This window comes from Ctenocephalides felis, unplaced genomic scaffold (genome assembly GCF_003426905.1).
Source record: "Ctenocephalides felis isolate EL2017-DRISC unplaced genomic scaffold, ASM342690v1 CF-g0.4_SCAFFOLD_00119, whole genome shotgun sequence".
In the NCBI taxonomy this organism is placed as follows: domain Eukaryota; kingdom Metazoa; phylum Arthropoda; class Insecta; order Siphonaptera; family Pulicidae; genus Ctenocephalides; species Ctenocephalides felis.
The window spans coordinates 1-23,518 of NW_020536273.1; the positions used below are offsets into that span (position 1 = coordinate 1).

General features: G+C 28.3%; 3 protein-coding genes across 3 annotated transcripts; 1 reads left to right on the top strand and 2 right to left on the bottom strand.

The window, feature by feature from the left end:
- Nucleotides 1–791: 791 nt before the first annotated feature.
- On the bottom strand, nucleotides 792–3,784 carry LOC113376436 (protein rogdi-like). The gene is made up of 7 exons (XM_026616383.1): nucleotides 3,663–3,784; nucleotides 3,391–3,462; nucleotides 3,193–3,324; nucleotides 2,406–2,563; nucleotides 1,950–2,070; nucleotides 1,668–1,877; nucleotides 792–1,074 (listed from the first exon to the last, which is right to left on the bottom strand). The coding sequence occupies exons 1-7, from the start codon at nucleotides 3,696–3,698 to the stop codon at nucleotides 1,006–1,008; spliced, it is 798 nt and encodes a 265-aa protein (XP_026472168.1). The 5' UTR covers nucleotides 3,699–3,784; the 3' UTR covers nucleotides 792–1,005.
- A 7,498-nt stretch (nucleotides 3,785–11,282) lies between these two features.
- LOC113376336 (probable aminoacyl tRNA synthase complex-interacting multifunctional protein 2) lies at nucleotides 11,283–13,230 on the bottom strand. The gene is made up of 4 exons (XM_026616276.1): nucleotides 12,906–13,230; nucleotides 12,450–12,596; nucleotides 12,104–12,335; nucleotides 11,283–11,650 (listed from the first exon to the last, which is right to left on the bottom strand). The coding sequence occupies exons 1-4, from the start codon at nucleotides 13,053–13,055 to the stop codon at nucleotides 11,283–11,285; spliced, it is 897 nt and encodes a 298-aa protein (XP_026472061.1). The 5' UTR covers nucleotides 13,056–13,230.
- A 562-nt stretch (nucleotides 13,231–13,792) lies between these two features.
- LOC113376515 (nucleosome-remodeling factor subunit NURF301-like) lies at nucleotides 13,793–23,217 on the top strand (the record flags this gene model as incomplete). The annotated part of the gene is made up of 14 exons (XM_026616498.1): nucleotides 13,793–15,104; nucleotides 15,623–15,905; nucleotides 16,439–16,650; nucleotides 16,727–16,789; nucleotides 17,162–17,278; nucleotides 17,349–17,582; nucleotides 17,647–17,819; nucleotides 17,896–18,093; nucleotides 18,167–18,395; nucleotides 18,468–20,041; nucleotides 20,936–21,245; nucleotides 21,323–21,458; nucleotides 22,503–22,750; nucleotides 23,162–23,217. Coding segments are annotated over exons 1-14 (4,854 nt in total), but the record flags the coding sequence as incomplete, so codon positions are not given.
- Between the last annotated feature and the right edge of the window lie 301 nt (nucleotides 23,218–23,518).

Here is a 23,518-nt window from a genome sequence, read left to right on the forward strand (position 1 = left end):
ATTCGAAAACGACCATTTTAAGGACCACCCTAATATATATATATACACACCGTACATACACATAAAATTAAAAAGTACTCTTTTTAACAAGCATTCATGCAACTATTGAAAATAAAACAATCATGCTTCCGTAATTTTTTAAAAAATCAAAAAGGATGTTTTAAAAAGTTTTCAGCATGGATTTATTTAGAATAAATTTTTAAAAACTAGATGAATGCCTTTGAAAAAGCCTTTTTGTTCTTAATTATTCATTTATAAGTATTTATCGAGAAAATTTTGTGTTATGGAATGAATAAATATAAGTTATGTAAATAAGAACACACTATAATCTGTATATATATATATATATATATATATATATATATATATATATATATAGGATGTCCTAGATCATGACATCAAGCTGAAATGAGATGATGATATTGACCTGTTCTAAGAGACAGTTAAGGTTAATACTATCATCCCGTTTTGCCTTGACATTAAAATCTACACCCTAACATATATAAAGTAAAAAACTAATCTAGGAATACATATTTGAAATATATAGAAGAGATTCCTTTCAGAACCTTCAAGAGATTTTCAAAGTGTCGAAGCAATTTTTGTACATAATTTCCCAAAATGGCATAATACTTCAGCATAATTTCAATATCATTGGCCTAACTTTGCTTTATAAATTTAAGAATAAAACATACTGCACTAAAATTATAACCAATAATTTTAAATTATTGACAACAATTTGTGATCATATACAAATATATAATATATGTAAGATTGAAAATGTATAATGTGGATGTGCTTTATTTAATTTTCAGCAAGAACTACTTATTGCTGCAAAATAAAATACCTAACTGATTAATCTAATTGATTTCCAACACTGTGATGTCAATAACACTTATCAAGTAAACATTGTTTAAATTTCAAGGCTTTAAAACTTTGCAAGTTTTCCAATTTATTACGTAGTACTACTTTCCAAATACTATTGAATCACCTTTGCGCCTGTTGTATTTAAACTGACATTGCAGAAGGTGATCTTGAACCAACTGTAAAATCTTTATATTGCGCGAACACGCAAATCTAAAACAAAAATAAGTTCCATGATAGATACACATACACGCATACATACATACATATATATATATATATATATATATATATATATATATATATATTAGTGTGTGTTTGGCACACACACTAATCAGCATGATTCCCAACTAATATCTTTTGAACAATTTTTGAACTTTCATAATCAATTCAGAATTGCAGGCAAAAACGTGGACAAAAAAATTTTCACTTTTCTGCGATTTACAATGAAACGGCTTGGCCGATCGTAGCGCAAAACTGACAAATGATAGTCTTCATCGAGACTCATCGAATGGTTTTTAAATTTTTGAAATCGGTCCATTTTTGAGAAAACGTCAATTTACGGCAAAAAATCTGTTCACATACACACACCACACACACACACATACTTTTTCCAAATTTGGCCTCATTCAATTCAGAATTGCTTGAAATGTCGAAATAACATAAAATTAGCAAATCGGATTTTTTGATGAAAACATAAACTTCTCCTTCGGAAAGTTAAAATGACATAACTCTTATTTGATTTAATTGTAATATTAGTTTGATATATTTTGATATTTATGTATAAGAATGTAAATTACTGTTACCTTATCTTTTAGTTGCTGGCACAGTTGAAGTGCAACTGTGAATAGAACTAATACTTCATTGAGCCAGGGCACTGAACATTCTGCTTGTGCTGAATCGAACCTCACTGTCCCATGCTCATTCACTAATTGATACACAGCAAATATCAATTTATGGCTTTGAATATAAAAACTCAGTGCCAAATCTTCTGGCAAATTTGGTGATAAAGATTTCTGTTTTAAAACATGAAGTATAAAAATTACCATATCAATAATCTGTAACCATCATATGTTAAGTTAAATTACCATATTCCTACTCTTCATTAGTTCATCAATTGCCCTTTTCTTTGGAACAATTAAACTTGTTCTTCCGCGCTGTAGAGCACCAAGTATGTTACCCAAAATGTGCATGATCTCTTCAGAAGACCTAAAAAATTATTCAAATAATTTTTAGTACATATGTAGATATGAAAAAAGTATTATTATGAATTCTTGCATAATAACTACATCCAGCATTATTGACAATTTGAACATTTTGAAGTTTTTCAAATATTAATTGACAATAATTTAAGTGTTGAGGAGTTCTATATTCAAATAAAAATGATCCAAGTGTCAAATTTAAAGCCAAAAATCTAAATAATCTAACTTTAAAATTTCTCTGTAATTCAATACTTTCAGCAAGTATTACAATAAGAAAATAATTTTCTGCACTATAGATGTTATTGAAAGCTTTAATATTTTTAGTTGACTATTCTAATGTACCTGAATTCATAATGTTTGTCAACATTATCAATATGATTTATAGCTTGTTGTAGGTGATTGGCAGCATCTTGAACCTGTTGCAATTTCCATGGAGAATCTTGCACAATATTTGTACGGAATATAGCATTGGGCTGTCTCTGAACTTTAAAATTAATATCCTAAAATAGAAAAATATAATTTCAATGTACATAAAGAAATTAGAAAGTTTAAAAATTATTTAATATAAATTTTTTAACAAATGATTATGAATTTTATGTTACTTGGCAGGGTCAACCCAGTTATTGAGAACTTATAAAAATATGAATTTCTATATAATCTTGCCATTAAAATTGAAATAAAAAAACAGCTCTAACTAAATCTGAGGTAAGAATATATAGCTACAAAGTATCTGACATTTAAAAAAAATAATACAGTAATATCAAATTCAAAAGGTAATTATATACTATCATTCAAATACATTTATTTCTCTTATTGTTTGTTTTTTTGCGACATATTTCAAATTATATTGATTTGGATTTTGATAAAAGAATTTTTTTTTTAATATCACATATTGCACCAAGAAAATACATTTAAATACCCTTTAACTTAAAGCCTAAATAACTGAAATGGTAGCATTTTCCTTTTTAGTAACTATTAAATACTCCTTGACCATACTTCAAACATTGTTAAAAACTGAATGAAACAGTATTAAAAAAAACAGTTTTTAGGGGATTTGAATGGATGAATAACAAATAGATCTATAAAATTATTGCACAATAATATTTTAATCAATTAAAAACATTAATACCGCATGAGTTATGCTATCTCCTGTTAGAGTCACAACACACTTCAATTGTTCTTGTGGTAATGTAAGCACAAATTTATCTTGTTTAGATCCCTCATTACCATATAAAGGCACAGGAAAACGGTGAGCGCACTCCTAAAAATCAATCGTTTTGTTTATGATAATAAATAGTGGAAATTAATCATATAATGGAATAGTTACCACTAATATAGCATGTAACTGATGTAAAACGGCATGGACTTCCTCGTGGAGTACCCACTCAAATTCTATTTGCTATAAAAAAACAAATGGTTAAAGTTGGTTAAATATATACGTATAAAAATCACAAAAGGGAATAGTTCGAAATATATTTTACACATAACCTAGCACTGTCAAAAGTTAATTACGGAAGATTTTTTACAAAGACTACAAGCGGATTATATATCAATATTAAGTAAAATCGCGCTGAGGATGAAATATTTACAATAATTTACCAGAATTGTTGCTTCTTCCTTCTCGGCATTAGCCATTCCGACAATTTGTTCACGCTAAGGAATAAATAACGTCAAGAAAATGTCACATAATGTGACTACAAATCTGCAATAGCCGTCAGTTGAACAGGGAAGAGCATGCTGCGGTTCTTAGATCACACATATTAAAATTTTGTAGGATGGTAACGATGGCAACCGTAACAAATCCAAACAGTATTCAGTTCAGTATCCCATTTTTGTCGCTTTTTTTCTTATATAGAAGAAGAGTATATTTGAAGTGACTTTTTTGTCCATTGGTCATCGTCCTTTTCAGTTTTTCCTAGAAAATTATAGGGTACAGGTGACATTTACTTCAATTTACTTCGATTTTAGCGTGGAAATATCAGTACAGGTTTTAAGATGTTACTGGACCAAATAGAATGAATAAAATCAAAACAGACTTCAGTTCACTCTTCTTTATACTCTTCTTTTATCTATGCTTCAGTTCTTTTTTGCTAATTTTTAAATTTAAATTTTATTTATGATTTAAATTTTTTGAATTAGGGATTCCATCTTTCCTCATTTATGTGTGTATATATGTATATATACATGTTTATGCGTATGCATGGTTATGCGTAGATAAGGGATGAACCCTTTACTTCGTCAAGAACTATTAAGAACAAAACAAAAGTTTATACACTTTTTAATTATTTCAACATTGAAAAAATTCATTTTTACCTACAAAGCTAAAAAATATTAAAATGTATTAGACAATTGTTATTATAAATCAAATTGTGCTTTCACTAGAAATAACATCATAAAAATATAACTAGTGGGGTGCATGGCATCGTACGTAATTAAAAATCTTTGTACGGAACCCAAAAAAAAATTACATAAAATGTGTGCATATTATTAAAATCTCTATAAAATATCTGATAATTTCATGTACATATAATAAACAATAAACATTTTTGACCGCCAAATAACATTTTTAACTTCCCGCAGGGTAAGTTATAATCGCAAAAAAATCGAAAATGAAAATTTTTATATACATCAAACATCAAAATTTAAAAAAAAACGATTTCTTATAAAAATTTGAGAATATTTCGAAATTTTCAAAAAAACGGTCATTTTCAAAAATTTACAAGTCCCCAAAAATGTAAAAAAATCGAATTTTTTTTATAAATTTCAAAATTATCAAAAAAATCAAATTTAAAAAATAAATTAAAGAAATTTTATAATAAATAATCTATTTGAATTTATTTAAAACAATTATATTGATTATCTTCATTTCCCGAATTTTTAATTACGTTATATATTAATTTCACGTAAAAATTAAATATTGTTTTTGTTATTTGTTTAATATCTGTATGTGTTTATATAACATTCGTTAAATAGTTTAAAGAATCAACTTTATTATAAACTATTTGTAAAATTTTTTACTGTGATCTTTATTACATCAGACAATATTTCTGACTGAGATAAAAAATATTTATATTTTAATAAATGAAAAAATTTAACCAAATTTTACGACTTTTGATCCGAATCAAAAGATAAGTTACTGGAAAGTAAGGTGACCATATTTTTGAAAGTCAAAGCCTGGACGGGAACTTTAAGTTTTGCTAACCCGGGGCGGAGGGGGAGGCATTGTCTCAATATTTTAAATATGATTCAAAATCAGTTTTTTGATTGAATATTTTTTTTCCAGAATAATTGACTTTTAGTAGTACTTCATTATATTCTATGATCATATATTTTTTTCTTCATAATTAACTTTAGTAAAAATTAGCACTTGTGCAAGGCGTTCAAAAAGTTCATTTTGATAATTTTTAGTAATTTTCGTAAAATTGAAAATAAAAGTACGAAGTTATTAAAGTGAGGGGCTATTTCAATCGGCTTTTGCTATTTGCATTCGGGACTGTATGGTCAACCTTACTGAAAAGCAACATTGTTTTATATATATATATGTATATATATATATATATATATATATATATATATATATATATTAATTTGGAAATATGAACAAACAACACTCTTTTTGCACTAATTTATTAAATAATAATTTTCACAAACGTTTCGAGACTAGGTTTGTCTCATCATCAGTGTGTTATAATTAAAAAAATTTTAAAATATGGAAACCTAACTGCCCTTTCAGACCTATAGTTTCATACATTGATTCACCTTATTATAATTTATCTAAATTCTTTTCCAAAATTTTAAAAAATGTTACGATTAATTCGCCATATTTTTGAACAATTCATACAGTTTAGTAGATCGCGTAAAGGACTTCAAAATCCCTCATAATTTTTCCTTCGTTAGTTTTGATGTTATTAATCTTTTCAGCAACATTCCACATAAATTAGTTATCACCGCCATTAGGAGAAGATGGTTGCAAATTGTTGAATACACTTCACTACCTCTCGAAACATTCATTTCTGGAATAGATTTACTACTGAAGGCCTCATATTTCCAATTCAATAATAAATTTTATACTATGATTAGAGGATGTCCTATGGGAAGTCCTTTAAGTCCCGTTTTAGCAGACTTAGTACTACAAGATTTAGAGAACAGTGTGTTGAATTCTACAATTTGCAAACCACTACTATATTTTCGATATGTCGATGACACGCTTCTATTAATTAACAAAAATGATATAGAGAACATATTTCAAAAATTTAATAATTATAATTCTCATTTACAATTTACACAAGAATCAGAAAAAGATAACTCTATACATTTTCTTGATGTTCAGCTCATTAACGACAGCGGTATTTGCATTACCAATTGGTTCAGGAAAGATAGCTGGTCAGGCAGGTATATTAATTTTAATTCTTTTACACCTCTCAATATAAAGATATCCACAGTTCTCAGTTTAGTAGACCATGCAATTCTTTTATCTAACCCAAAATTTCATAATCACAATATCAAATTAGTCATTAACACATTACTCATGAATAGTTTCCCTTACAAAATAATCAGTCCCAATAATTAAAAATAGAGTTAAATTTTTATTAGACAAACAATCAATAACCACACATTGCTCAAATCACTTGTCTGTATCAGAAAATAAATGTTTTGTGAATTTTCCATATATAGACAAAGATTTACACCTTTATCTAAAAGGCTTTTTAATAAACATAATATTAACATATCCGTGTCACCCTTACTACAACTGCAAGACATATACACAAACATTAAAGACAATACACCTATTAAAAAAGAAAAGATGTGGTATACAAAATAAACTGTTTGAACTGTGAGTCATCTTATATTGGGCAAACATGCCAAAATTTAGAAAAAGATTAAGACAGCACGAATTACAAAGCAAACAAAGTAAGAATAATAACATTCAACAAAAAAGTACACTTGTAGACCACGCTATCTCTAACAGCCATAGTTTCGATTTCAATAATCCACTCATTTTATATTATGAACAAGATTTATTTAAAAGAAGTATTGCAGAATCGATGTTAATAGCCCATACAAGTAACACAGTAAATTTACGGACAGATACCAATATATTACATGATACATACCTGAATCTCATTCATACTTTGTAGCTTATATATAGATGTACATACACTTTTAATTACAACAATGTATAACAAATCTTATAAACAAACCATCTCATCATAGAATATTTTTTCTCCTAACGACATCTATTTTTCAACTGGACCCTAATCCTTTTTTTTTCCTATCTGATTGAGTGACTTTACAATTTCAAGTGGTTTCAAGTAGGAGAGAATACGAATACCGAAGACATTGGTATTAAAAGAACAACGTGCAGTGAACGACGTGTAATGAAAAACACAACATGCTAATTTAGATTTCCATATTTTAAAATTTTTTTAATTATAACACACTGATGATGAGACAAACCTAGTCTCGAAACGTTTGTGAAAATTATTATTTAATAAATTAGTGCAAAAAGAGTGTTGTTTGTTCATATTTCCAAATTAATATCTATTATCCACTCAGAATACATTTGTAATATATATATATATATATGTTAAAGTAGTTAATTTTGATGTTGAGAAATATGAGTAAGTTCTTCAAGGGCATACATCAAATAAAAGGCAAAGATTTAGAAGTTAATCTTTAATTTTTTCCAAACGTTTCGACATAGTATTTTATGTCATCATCAGTGGATATAAATATGGTCTTACATCAGTAGCTAGCGCAAGGAACACAATTTTGCACTATCATATATACATTAACTTGTTTTTTTTATATTAATTTGTTGAACAGAGTATAGCAAAATATTTGTGAAATATATAATATATTTTGCACAAAGAACGTAGTTTATGTGACAGAGCCCGAGGCTGATATATTAAATTGAATAGATTGGGAACATTTATACTTATTTATCTACGCATATGATTGCTTTTGTCATATGTAATTTGACTTTTAAATCTTATCCAAACTTAAGAAAAACTAAGCAAGATAATGAAATGAATGTTTCATGGAATTCATGCAGAAAAATAGTTTCCATTTATAATTTTTATTGAAAATTATTAAAATCCGAAAGACCATCAGTAAATCATCGGAAACCGTTAGCAGTAATGCAAATTTGAAACAAAAAAATAACAGTCTTTATTATCTATGATAATAGTATGGCATTGCACCGCAAAATATGTAAGTAAGGTACCTTACTTAGACGTCTATGTGAGTCCGTCATATACAAGTGAAGTTCTTGCTTTTCTTCCCCTTTAACAACTCTGTACATCCATTATTTATTATAAATTAACTCTATACTAATTGAAAAATTTATTTGTTTATTTTCTTTAAAACTTTTTTCTGTGCCGTATTTAAACTACACACATTATATATAACTACCCTCAATAAACCAAATAGTTTTAAATGTTTGAATTGTTGATTGGCTAGAACAGAGGTCGGCAAAGTGGCGCCCCCGATCAACTTTAGATGCGCCCTCGGTTAATGTAAATGTATGATAACCTTAGCATAAATCAATTTCACATTTTCCAAATATAAGACATATTGTTGAAAGTCTAAAAATAAATATAGAAAATTTTACAACTACATCATATTTAGAATTTATAGACAAATTGGCAGAAGAGTTTTGTTCAAGATTTCAAGGTTTCGCAGCACTAGAACTCGTTCTAGGTTTTTTTATAAACCCATTTATAGTTGCCGAAGATGATCATCTTCTGCAAAGTGTTTCAGTGTATTTTGAAAATAGTAATATCGAAGATGTGGAATTAGAAATAATAAACTTGCAAAATGATATTATTTTAAAAGCACATAGTATAATGATAAAATGTTTTGGAAGTCGATGAAAATAAGTATCCTATTTTAAGGAAATGTGCGCTAAAAATTTACTGATTGTGCAACAACATACAACTGCGAGTCTTTGTTTTCAAATATGAAATATTTGAAATCAAAATACCGAACAAAGTTAAATGGCACACATTTAGATAACGTTTGCGAACAGGGAAACTCTCATTATATTCCCGATTATAAAAAAATAGCTGAAAATACGGACACACAAGTTCCACACTAAATTATATGTATATAATTAAGTATTATTAAATCATACTCTTCTTTTATCGATGTACTGAATTTTCGTAATGTATATATATATATATTGTATACTTAGAGAACAAAGTTATGAAAAATCTTTTTTTTTCATACCGATGCGCCCTCGGTAATTTTCAGATTGCGCCCTTAACGGCAATCAGGTTGCCGACCAAATAACTTTGTTTAACCAAATAACCAAATAACTTTGTTCTTTTTGTCCCACTAAATTACGGTCTCGACCTAGATCGAAACGTATATATAAATAAAAATCTAATTCATATTAATAAAGATCTAATTCTAATTCATAATTTACGTTACATTAAACGTAAATTAGTTACGTTACGTTAAATTACTTTCTAATAATCCTGGTGGATAAAGTAATCAAAAAGCATATAAAATACATCGAGGCGATTCGAGGATTGCTCATAATCAAATTCGTGTTTTCTTTCGTTGTCGCATTCCGAAACTATTTTTAAAAAATTTTAGTTTTCAATCTAAACATTTTAGGGCATTCAAAAATTTTAGCGAATTTAGTATATTGTTTTCAAAAATATTTTTAAATTATCAATTATTTATAACGGGTGTGTAATATTTAATTTTTGGGTTTTGAAACATTTTCATATTTATTTTGGCAATTTATATATATATATATATATATATATATATATATATATAATACATATATACATATATTAATTTGAACAAATATCGATATTTGATATCTGTACTAGTTGATAATTGACTAAGCTGATGAATGATAATTTGATGCAGCAATACCCGGGTAGGTCTATTTTGGTTACTAATCAAGTCAATTGGTATTTGTTTTTCTGAATTAAAAAAAAAAATCCTGAAGAAAACATATATATTTGTGAAGCAGCAACACCAAATTCAGTTGTGATATGATTTGCAAGTTCATATTTGTTCAATTAAAACTTTCGAATTGATTCGGATCAGGGTTTTTTATTCGATTCGTTCCGATCAGGGTTTTTATTCGATTCGTTCGAACCAAGAAATGTATGAATCGGCCCATTACCATATCTTTTTATAGTAGACCAAGTATAGAACACTGCGGAGCACAGCCTCCACAGATCAATGGGACCCATGTGTTCATTATTACCATAATTAACTTCCCGTAGGGTAAGTTACCGTAATAGCAAACAAAAGAAATATTTTTTTTATATATCTTTACGTTTTAAAGGTTTCTGAACATTTTGGCATAATTTAAAAATATATATGGATGCAAGATTAAATTTTTCGCCAAAGATTTTGAGAACACGGATCAACCGATTTGAATGATTCAAAAAACATTCGATTTCAGTTTTTGGCAAAGGCAGGTCCAGCCGTTTCATAGATATGAGGCAAAAATGGTAATTCAGTTTTTGAGAGAATGAAGCACCCGATTTGAATAATTTGAAAAACATTTTACTTGTATTGATTAAATGATTTTGCTCCAGCAGTTTTATAAAGATGTAATGAAAAAAGTAAAAAAAAAAATTCATTTGGCCAATTTTCAATTTTTTCCAAAAATTCCATTGTTTTCTACTTGTAAAAGTAAATATCATGAATAGGGTTTTCAAGATTTTATCCAATATAAATATTAACACACCATCAATATTACAATTATATCTCCACCACTTTCATTTCAAAGAAAATTCACAGAACAATTAATTAATGAGAATAAAACAAAAAATAACAAATATAATGAAAAACTAAAATTAGATGAAGAAAAAAAGGAAGAAAAATTAAGATATAAAATAAACAGCTATATGAACACATTAAACAAGAATAATAACTAATTTCTTTTAAGTTTTACACAAAAAATGTATAATAAAGTTTTCTAGTCATCCATCCAAATATTAATAAAAATCAAATTAATTTAAAAATTTAATCTTTTTCAGTGAGATACATAAAAATAATTTAATTCAAACACAACAAAAACAAACAATTATTGAGTATAAAACATAAAATATCAAAAACAGTCATGTTGAACACCAATAAACTTGTTTTACATTTGTTTCTTAATGAACCCAATCAATAAAAATACATTATTAATTAAAGTAAAAATTAAAAGAAATCATAGCATTTAAAACCAGTTTATTAATTTTAATAACCAATAACTTCTGTGCATCTTTGCATCCATTTAGTCATATTTTGTGTAACTTCATTAGAATTCTTTAGCTGTTTTATTGTACTACAAACTGCAACATCCGCTAATGACAATTGCTCTGTGTTACAAATCCAAATATTTTTTCCTAATTTGCTATTAAGAAACCGTAAACATGCTTGATGTTCTTTCTGCGTTTTTGCCCTGGACAGTTTATAGCAAACATCTAAAATAGTATTTGTTTCATGATCTGAAGCAGTTGCAGTAATACCAGGTGCTACATAATTAAGATAGCGTAAAATATTAACTTCTCCTCTAATTGAAGATACCATCGCTGATCCAATGACTAACTCAGGACCAAAAGTAACTATAAATTAAAAAAATATAAATATTAAATACTCTAGAAGTATTAAATAATTTTTCATATTGAGATGCTGAACCTTCAAGCCCTTAGCTGATAATTATTTTAATTTATAAAGCAAAACAAAAAAAGAATTGTTCAATCAGTTTCAAATATTAAAATTAGAAACTATACCACTGACCAAAACATTATAAACCACTGCTCATGTGTTAAATGCCATTTGTTAATTATGCTATTCAACGGGTCAGGTTTAGTATAAACATTTATTGGTTAAAAAAATATTTTAAAATAATTTGATGTTGTTAATAATAAACTTTTCTAAAACATTATCTAAAACAATAAAGATAAAAGTTTAGTTTCATAATTCTTTCAAATCATAGAAAGCAACCGTTAACTATAAAAAAAGAAATAAAAGTTCAGCATTTTCTCAAATTTACATAAAAATATTATGCTAAATACCATCCTTCCAGATTAAAGTGACGCTCAAAATATGTTTTACATTAAAAATTGGCTGAGTTATTTGTTGAATAAACTCTTCAGCTTCAGGTGATAAAGATAAAACACTTGAATGAACATAAGATTTAACTTCAAATCCAATTTCTTTTTCCTTCCAAAGTTTCTGAATAGCAAAAAGGGAATAAGGTATTTGCAAAGGATTACAAAAGATTACTATCGGAGTTGAATCTTCAATCTACAAAATGAAAAATTATATTAGAAATATATAAATATAAAAATTTTAGTATTTAAATAAGATAATAAAAGATCATAATGGTACAATCAAACTAGATGTTATGACTTCTGTTACCTTCATTGGTGAAGACAATTTATTATTTAGGTTATATTCTTTAAGTAAATTTTCTTTCATGGATAACATTTCTAGCTTCAAAACTGCTAATTTCTTCAAAATCTCTAGTTGATGTTCTTCAAGCTTATGCATGTCTAATACTTGCCTCTAAAAGTAAAAAATAAATCAATGAAAGAGATTTGATTGTGACATTTAAGGCTAAGCTAAAAAATAAAAGTGCAAATTTTCATTATTTGTTAAGTATATGACAGGAAGAAATTAAATACATTCATGGCTGACATATTAGTCATTGGTCTTACAATCTATCAAACCTAGAATTGAAAAAATGTGTGTTTTTGCATTAAATATTATAATTAAAATTACGAAAAATTATAAATATATTGAGATTCGACTATCATGGAAAGTACATTGAATGAATATCATCTAATAGTGTTTAACCTTTAATATTATGTTAACCTGTTGAGACACGTTGTTGCAATTCTGTGTTAAGTGTTGATCCAAGCCTTTTAAGTGGGTGCTTTCATGATGTATGTTATTAACTTTATACATGCAGTTTGGCAAAATTATATCTTTTTCGTAAGTAATAATGGGGCTTACGGAATACATCGTGCTTCGTTCGACTTTTCAATTTCTCGGAAGATTATTTTTAATATCAATCCCGATCGTAAAAAGTTTACAAAATGGTGCTGACAGAATGTCAAACCACAGCATATTGCAGATGTCAATTTCGCACGCTGCTGTTATAATTTTATAGTTGTCTTGAAGATATATTAATTCAAGTGAAAATAGAAAAAAATGTAGTAACAATATTTAAAGAATTCTGATTTGATTATCCAAGTTCCAAATAATATTCCAAGTAACAGACAAGTAATGATATTTAAAATTCCCGCCTGGTAGTTTTCGATTTTTTTAATAAAAAATCATCGCCAAGTTTATAGAAATGAAGAAATTGAAGCAATTTATGAAGGAAATTCAATTAGGATGTGCTAATGAAAAATAATTTTAAGGAATATTGAAAATTTTGCTTGCTCGATTTTTTTCTCTTATAACAAATGTGTGTGACATGGCTTTATAGCTCAACATTGGTCATACTGTTTCGATAAATATGAGTGTTTGTTTTAAACAAGTTATTATAAATAATAGTGTTTTAATAATTATTAATAATGACTGACTTTGCGGACAAATGAATTGTCGAAAATTTGTGTAAAGTGCTTATAAATCAACGATCGAGATTTGTCACAACAGAATGCTGTCATGGCGGCAATGAGTTCGACCAATCAGGAGCCGCGTTTCTTATGTCTCGATATGTTCTAATTTCACACTACGTTTTCGCGTCAGTGAAATTGCTTGTGCGTTTTTTAAATGTTTTGGTATTAATATTAATAAATGATACTTTTTATAAAAGGTTTTTTGATTTGTATTTATTAGACAATAAAGCATAATGCATATGTAAATTCGTTATGCATATACCGGAGCGTTCTTACATGATTGAGCTTGCAATTGCAATGGCGCAAAGTCGAGGCGATTAAAACATGGATTCACTTTCAATTGATTTGTGTCATTATTTGTATACAAGTGTGTTATTGTTTGACATGTGCTAAGAAGGTATTTGGTGACAGTTGGAGTTTAGCAAAATGACAGGAAGGGGAGCAAAGAAAAGAGGGCGGCCTCCGAAGGTTGTAGTTCAAGAAAGGCAAAAGAAATTTCAGTATCACTTATTGAAAAAACCAAAATATTTATTGAATCAAAATAAAGCTTCTGATTCGACTGCGAGTACGCCTTCGGCGTCTAGGGCTTCATCGCCTCAGGGAAGCGATGGAAGTAGACGCAGTGGGGCGCGAACAAGGGGGCAACGAAAAGCAAACAGACGTGGTGGATTGAGCGGTTCAGCATACCAGAGAAGAGGTTATAATCCTAATGTAACTGATTTTTTGGAATCTGAATATCATTATGGATCAGATTTTGGCGATGAATCGAGTGAAAAAAGCGATCTGGAGGAGGAGCAGCTAGGAATCCATTCTGATACAGATGATAGTCTAGGTGGAGATGCAAGTAGTGATAGTGATTTTTCTATAAATAGTTACAGTAATTTAAGTGGCACACCTAGAAGAACTATAAGTCTTATTCGACCACCAAGCCCTGAACCCTTATGGCTACAGAACAGAGAATTACCTCCATTAAAGTTACCCAGTTCATCAGAAGATTTACTTGTTAGTTCAGACTTAATAATGCCAGCTGTAAGTATATATGAAGTTTTGCGCCACTTTCGTCAATTAGTTCGTCTCTCACCATTTCGGCTGGAGGATTTTTGTGCTTCGTTAACCTGTGAAGAACAGAGTGCATTGTTGACGGAAGTTCACATAATGTTAATTAAAGCATTATTGCGAGAAGAAGAAGTGCAACAAACTCATTTTGGTCCTCTTGACCAAAAAGACAGTATAAATATAACATTATATTTAATTGATAATGTGACTTGGCCAGAAGTTCTCCGAGTGTATGTTGAAAGTGATAAGTTTTTTGATGCAAAGGTTTTAAATATTCTAGAATCCTGTGAATATCCATATACATCAGTGGAAAACAGAATAAAAGTTTTACAATTTTTAACTGACCAGTTTTTGATTACTAATCCAGTTAGAGAAGATTTGATGAGTGAAGGTATTTCAATATTAGCTTTATCATTCTATTCTGTTTGTAACAAATTGTAGGCAGTAATAAATTTAGTCTCTTTGATTCAAATCTACAGAATTTTAGTGCAGGTATCACTTATGGATTTAGTCTAAGACATTTGAATTTTTATTGTACAGATTATATTCAATAAATTTTAATAATCTAGTTAATTATAAATAACTAGAGAATTATGCAAACTGGTAATCAACACAAACTAATCATGATCAATTGACAACCACATGCTGAAACATGCATCCTTAACATTTAAATGTCGATTTACTGATACCAAAAGTTTTTATTTGCTTATAATTTTAATCTAGCACTTGTAATTTGATGATACCTATTTTATAATTCTTCAGGATGTTTACAAATTTAATAACAAAAATTAAGTTCAGAGTTTTTACATCATAAAAATATTGGCCTAAAACAACTATATAGCATAAATATATATAGCATAAAACAACTATATTGCTCTGACATCTAATATATATATAAATTATGTAAAGGTCCTGTACATTATGATGATCATTGTCGAATTTGCTTTCGCTTGGGTGACCTTCTCTGCTGTGAGACATGCCCTGCAGTGTTTCATTTGGAATGTGTCGATCCACCTTTGGAAGATGTTCCAACAGAAGACTGGCAGTGTGTTATTTGTAAATCGCATAAGCTATCAGGAGTTGTCGATTGCATTTCCCAAATTGAGAAACAAGGATTACTATGTCGACAGGAGCATCTTGGTTTTGACAGACATGGAAGAAAATATTGGTTTCTGGACAGGAGAATATTTGTGTGAGAAAATATGAAAAACATTCTTATCTTTTATTACTTATTTAGGATGTGATAGTTTGATTTTGTTTCTCATATATAAACTTTTTTTTTGTATCATGAATTTTTGTTATCAGCAGTATACTTCTATGATTATAAAATTTAGCTGATTTTTTGTGGCAAATGTGAAGAAACCTGAACTAACCAAAAAATTAAAATAAATCATTATACCTTGATAATAAAATTGCAAGTACTAGACTAAATATTTGTTATGTTTAAATAGAGGTTATTAGCACTTTAATTAGATCCTATAGGTTTTATTCATTTTGCTAAGATATTCATAAATAAATGTTTATATATAAATACATAAAGTAGTGGAAATCTGAATTATTTTGTATTATGTCTTACATATAAAACCATATCAGAATATTTCACTATTTGGCGCCATAAAATCATAGTTTCAATATAATTATTGCTATTAAAATGTGCATACATATATTTTTTTTGAAGATTAAATTTAACATAAAATAATATTTTTATAATACTTTTCAAATTAGGGAAAGTGAAGATGGAAGTGAAGTTTGGTATTATAGTACTGTGCCCCAACTTGAAGAACTCTTGTCTGTATTGGATAAAAGAGAATTTGAAGTAGCTCTTTGCAGAGAATTGGCTGATTTTAAAGAAGAAATTGTTCGGCAAATGGAACTTACAGAATCACTTACAAATCAGTTGAAAGGGAATAAAAAGTCATATTTTGAAATTGAAAATGGTCAGTTAATTCAATTATAATTTATATATTTCAACTATTACCATATATATATAATCTTTGTGTATCATTGTTTTAGCTAATATTCTAAAATTGCAAAAAGATCGCCAAGAAATTTCTAAAATTGGGGATGAATCATTAGGTACAATTCACTAAAGTCCTTAGCTGCTACTATGGATGTAACAGAAACTCATTTTGTTTGACATCATAGTTTTTGTTTTGTTCATATTTTACCATATTATTTTTTCTTCAATGCCTATGATGATTTTGTTGTTTACATTTTTTTTATTTAATCCTTATTGCACTAGCTCAAATGATAAGTATTTTATATGCATTTCAGTTTTAGTAATTTAATATTTCAATATTAGTTTCTATTGAGATATAATTATATAATATTCTTACTTAATGTATTGCTAAATTATAAAAATATGTTACATCTGTGGTTAATATAGTATAGTATAATATTTTATCACATAATAATTAGACAATTGATTTAATATATCTCACAATTCAGATGACAAGTCTAACTCTACTGAAGTTGAACCAGGAAGCAGTCTTTGTAATGATGTTGATAATTGCACAATGACTCAGATGTCAACGGTAACAACTACCACAGTTACAACTACTACTGGTAATTTGAAATTCAATATCAAAAGTATACTCTAGTTACAAATTTATTAATTATTTTTCTCAATTCATAGTGACTGAAACTACCAGAGTTACTCGTCAGAAATTAATGCAAATTAATAATGGAACTCAATATTTTAAACTTGGTTTGGAAAACTCATACAAGTCGTATGTTAATCAATTTACATCAAATGTAATTGCTCTCAATAAACCACAAAGAAATGAGGATCGAGATAAAAAAAGATATTTATCACATAAGTTTTCTTTAACTCCAGCATCAGAGTTCAAGTGGATTGGCACAATGAATGGTATACTTTAATTTGAATGCAATTATATACATCAAATTAACTTCTAACATGCATGCTATTTTAGGTACACAAACTTACTTGATAAATACTCTTCGCCAAACACTACTTGCCCTTGAAAATTCAATTCAGTCAGCATTTATGCATCCAAATTGGAGTTTGCTGCGCAAGAGTTGGCTAACTGCTGTTGGCGCTTGCACCAAGCCTTCAGATTTTTCTAAAGCTATGATTATTCTACAAGTTTGTTGCTATGCTAAGAAATAATTTATAATTTTATACACAACTTTAATTTTTTTATTTTCTATTTTATTTTTAGGCTTGCATTAAATCTGTTGTTTTTGCTAATGTTTGGCATGATCAACTAGGTCATGTAAAATTACATAGAATTACAGCAGTTGAAAGAGAAGAGAAGAAAAAGTTGGACAAACGAGAAAAACGTGAAAAAGATGATGAAGAAGAACGCAATAAACTCACATATAATTTTGTGAAATACACTTTAGGTTTGAAGCATCAGGTAATGAGATAAAATCATTATTTGCGAATGTTTCAAAACGGTTATGTAAATAGTTTCAAAATTTCTGTTACAGGTGTGGAAACAAAAAGGTGAAGAATACAGAATACATGGAATTTGGGGATGGTTATGGTTATCAAGTGCTAGAAAATTTAAATCAGTCAAGTCAAGTCGTGCATTGTGCTTTGGTCCTCACCAAATAATGTTGAAAATTGAAGATAAAGAAGCAGCTAAAATTTTATGTTTAGATACCAAATCTTATGAATATTTGAAATCAAGAAATACTAGTGAAAATGATCATAATTGTAAGTTATTTTCAAGCAAATTACGTAATATGTTTTATTGTAATGTTTAAACATTTTTATTGCACATTTTAGTACCCGAAGAATTGAAAAATGTAAAATTTTTACCGATATCTGCCTCACGTTTTGAAGAAATAGATGTTTGCAAAGCTTTAACATCACCTGGTAGAGTTTTGTACCCAAAAATAGCGCATGCGAGTAAGTTGGATGATTTTTTGGCAAGGCGTATTCAGTTGAAGGTGAATGAAGAAAAGGCTTGTACTCTCAAAGCTAAAGAAATAGGTGCTGATAATGATGAAAGGACAAATAAAGACAAAAGTGATGTTTCTACAGGCAAAACTGAAATATTAAAAAGCGTTGCAGAGAAGATTCAGAAATTACGAGTTCAATATGCTAATTTAAATCGCTTGGCTAAGCCTTATAAATGTTATTCACCAGGTTGTAATGCAGCTTTAACTGGACAGCACACCTCAGTTGTCTCTAATTGCTATTCTCCGCTGTGCATACAGAAATTAAATTTGCGCAGAGAGCTTCTGCAATTGTTGAGATCAGCGCACAGCTCTGCTAATAATATTAATTCAAAAAAGACTTCAATATTAGAACAAAAGCTATCTGAATCTAAAGTAATTGAAAGCAAAGAAAAAGATCCTGTGAATATTACGAATAATATTTTGAAAGCTTATAGTTCTGCAATTACATATGATACGAGTCTTGTATCATGTTGTGCTGTTAATTCTGTTACTGTTAAAGAAGAATGTATCAACAAAATAGATGAGCATCAAAATGCAAATACTACTAGTTCATTGAAATTAAATGAATCAGAAACAAAAGATCTTAAAGAAAAAGTAAATATTAAAGCTGATATAGATATTACTGATAACTCAGAAAAGATTCCTAGATTATCATTAAATAATATTACCACTGATGATGATATCAAAAATGTTAATCAATCCCATGATGCAAATAATAGCTTTGAATCCACTTTGGATAGTCACGACATGGATACAATGACTCCAGAAGCTATTAATGAAATGATATTAGGTGTTAAAGGAGATAATTTTATAAATAAATCAAATGGTAAAGATGATGAGGCGAGTTGTAAAAACGATAAATCAAAATATTATACTAGAGCTAGACCAGCAAAGCAACTGATCACCACAACTCAAATAACTACAACCACTACTACTGTCACTCAAACAGTACGCATTGTTGATGGAGTCGTTCAAAGCATTGATGGATCATCAAGTCAACATATTCATGATAGATTATCTCATAGTTCTAAGGAAAAAAATTACCTATCTTGCAGTGCCATGTCTGCCAATTCACAATACCATGCACAATTAAACAGACGATTTTGTACCAACAAAACAACCAAACGTGAGGAGGTCAATCCTGAAACTGAATTTGCAGAAGATGGCAGTAAAAGAATATATTCAGCTATTAACACAGCTGGAAAAATTTATTTAAAGAACAATAATGGTATGAATGGTAAAAAGAAGAAAACACAACACATTAAGTATCCAGTTGTAGCTTCATTTCGTACTAGGAATAAACATAAGACCATAATGGTATTACCGCAACACGAATTAAAAACTTTAGCTAGACATGCTGGTAGATTGCCTGTAAATGGTTACCACCACTTAGCAAAGGTGAGTACATTTTTTTCACAGCTCTTTAATTTTCTAGCTAAACCTTGTTATCATTGTGCTCTAATCTGTCGCAGCTTATTTTTTTTGGTGAAATAAGAAAATCAGGGATCTCACTTGTAAATTATATTATGTTTTTTTCCTCAAATATATTGTGTTAATCTCATAAAATATATTATGTTTAAATTCATAAAGCAAACTTGACATTTCATAATGAAATGAGGAGCATTTTTATTTTATTTATGTTCAGAAAAATCAATTACAATACAGCAATATTTGTTAATTTTACCTTTATGATTCTATCATTGTTGTGTTAAAATGTCAGTTTTGTTTTTAGTATTAAAAAATATTTATATGTTGCTAAATTTACTTACACCGTTTATTTTATTGAGCTTGATTTTGAAAATACATTTCTGTAATAGGCTTAATTATAACAGGAGTCATTGTTAATATTTATGACATTAGTGTTCCTTGTCTATGATTATGCAAATTCCATGAAAATGAATTTATGGGGGAAGACTGCTTTAGAGGCTTAAAAAAAACGATTTTTTTCTGTTGCAAAAATGTCTTCCAATTTTTTTTATTTTTATTTTATCTGATTGGCGTGAAAGATAGGAAAAAAACTAAACGTCCTATCGAAACAAAACAAAATTGATTGTATTAAGATTAAATTCTCTTCTAGTTGATCCTACAAAACCTTAAAAAAAAAGTTATAATTAACCCACTTTTTAAACAATCTAAAGTGAGATTTAGTATCAAAATTATATTATTTATATCATATTATGTTATTAAAATAATGGAGTTACACTTTGAAAAGAGAATTGTCTCTAATCTAAGTAAATACTACAGAATACAATGTTATATAACATTCTTCAAAAGTGATTTATATTTGAATAGCCAAACACAGCAGTGTGGCCATACCCTTGCTCAAGGCCTCTTTTTAAAACATGCTGGTTGTACCGTACAGTTCATTTACGGTCATTGGCAGCAGTTGCGTTGCAACTGCGTATTGTGTGGACTTGCTTGAGATGGGATGACATGGCGGTTAAACCATCTAATAATGATGGAAAACATCAGGTAACAACAGAAACTGAGATCATGTCTTTAGAATTATTGAAACATAGGCACGTGGGAAAATTTATGGAGAAAACACAGTATCTTAGAAGACGTGTTGTTATACCACTTGAATTACCCAAAACAATTAGAGGTAATATTGCGTTGAAAATAAAATTTATGTATTATGAAACTATTTCTTATCAATTTTTTTTTTTTTTTTTTTTGTAGAAGTTACTTCAATAAGAAGTGGTCTTCGAAAACGTAAAAGAGCTGAATCTCCACAGCATACAGAACCACAGGTTACAGAAGAATGGGTAGATGAAGATAAACTGGAACTTTGGGAAATTAAACAATATGGTGACAAGTAAGTGTATCACTATTTTATATTATATTATATATATATATATATATATATATATAAAATAAAATATAATATAATATGATAGCAATCAATTTAAAGTATTTAAAGGATGAAATATTATTGACAATTCTTATCATATGCTTGCCTCTAATACTTTTGAAAAAATTCAGAATAATTAATTCTGGTATTTATGTCTGATTAAAAAAAGATATATATGATTTAAAAAATTATAACATTGCCACTCTTCAAAATTTTGTATCTTTATTTTATATGCATTGTTTATGTACATGTACTTACACTATGAGATATGCATGCAAGTTTTAATACAGAAACCGCTATGCTTTTTGCCTGTCATTGCTTGTACTTTCAACACAATACAATAGTACAATATTACCTTAGATTTTTTTACCCAAAATAGTTGCTCCAATAATGTCGCCTATAATTTTTATGATTCATATTCAAATCTTGTGTTGACACCCCCTAAGGCGTGCGCGTATTTTTCGCAGGCGTAGCATTCAAAGTAGGATCGGCCCTGATTATTACTTAATTTCATATTTTCAGTGAATTAATTTGTCAAATACTGCTCATATGTGTATCATTCAATCCATACATATACTGTATCATATATTATTTTGATTTCTGGTACATCTCATCTGCTTTTCTTATTCATTATCATGAATTTATTATACATATTCCAATATTGTCTAGACTTATAAGTAAATTGAAATTTTTGGCAGATGACAGTTTTTATTTGTTTTCAATGCCAAACAATGTCTCAAATATTATCAATTTGAAGTAATTTGCAGCCCAATTGTCCAATTAAGAGAAGGATAATGATATTGCAATTATATTTTAAATCTATGACCACATGGTTACAAAATCAAAAATAGTATATTTAATATTTACACAAGGAAATAACACATAACAAATAACTGGAAATGTAGGAAGCTATTTGTAATAGATGAAAGAAAGAAATAAAAAAAGCAGGAATTGTATATGTATATGGTATATGTATATTAAAATATGTGTGTTTTTAAATTATTTTAGATTGGACAAAGCGAATATTTTGCCTGTCACTCGTACTGCTACAGGTAAGTTGCCTCCTGTCAGAAGTGCACATGATCCTTCACCTACTACTGGAGGAAAGCGACTTGTTGAAAGTGTCAGCGGTAAAGCAACTCCTGAAGAAATCAAAGAGAAAATGGAACAACAATTAAGAATGCAGAGAGCAGCACATCAACAAAAAAGAGCTCTGGAACTAAAGAGCATTCAGAAAGCTCCTTCAGCAGTTCCAGGTAAGTTAACAAATTATAAAACTATTTAATTTCTCTTATAAACAAATTACTTGTATAATCATATTACTAACACATGAATAAATTTCTTATAGACAAATATAATCATAAAAAAACTGCTAAAATTATTTAACTTAAATTTAATTTTCAACTTTTAAAATTGGGAAATTTTGATTTTATTATGTTGTTTTGCAATTAAACTCTTGTATGTTTTATTTATATAATAATTTCAATGTATTTCTACATTGAAAATTACATACATCCAAAAATTATTATTAAAGATCCAAATACAACTAATTGATTACATTTTTCTAATTTATTTTTAAATTGTTCACTATATTCATATTTAGACATATCCATAAATACCTCTGAAATATGTTCAATTTGATATTTATGTTTCATTGATTTTTACAGTTTCAAATACGGAAAATGCTGTTAGAATAGTCAAGAAAGGTCTTGCAAATAGTAAAGTACTTTGACGTCATTGTTAACCAGTAACAATACTCCTTCACCACCTCCTGCAAAGGTTCCTATTGGTACTAGAAGGATACATGACCAAAGGAGGTGTCATAACAAGTAAATTATATTAAGCAGTATTATATTGTTATAAATTCAAAAATCACAAAAATAGATATTTTTATTACTTCAATAATATACATTGGACATTGTTTTAATTAGGTCCTACAGTGAAACAAAGGCTTTTGGCTCAACAGAAAATCCACAAAAGTACAAAATAATATCGTGGACCTGATGGCAAAGTGCAAGTTCGTG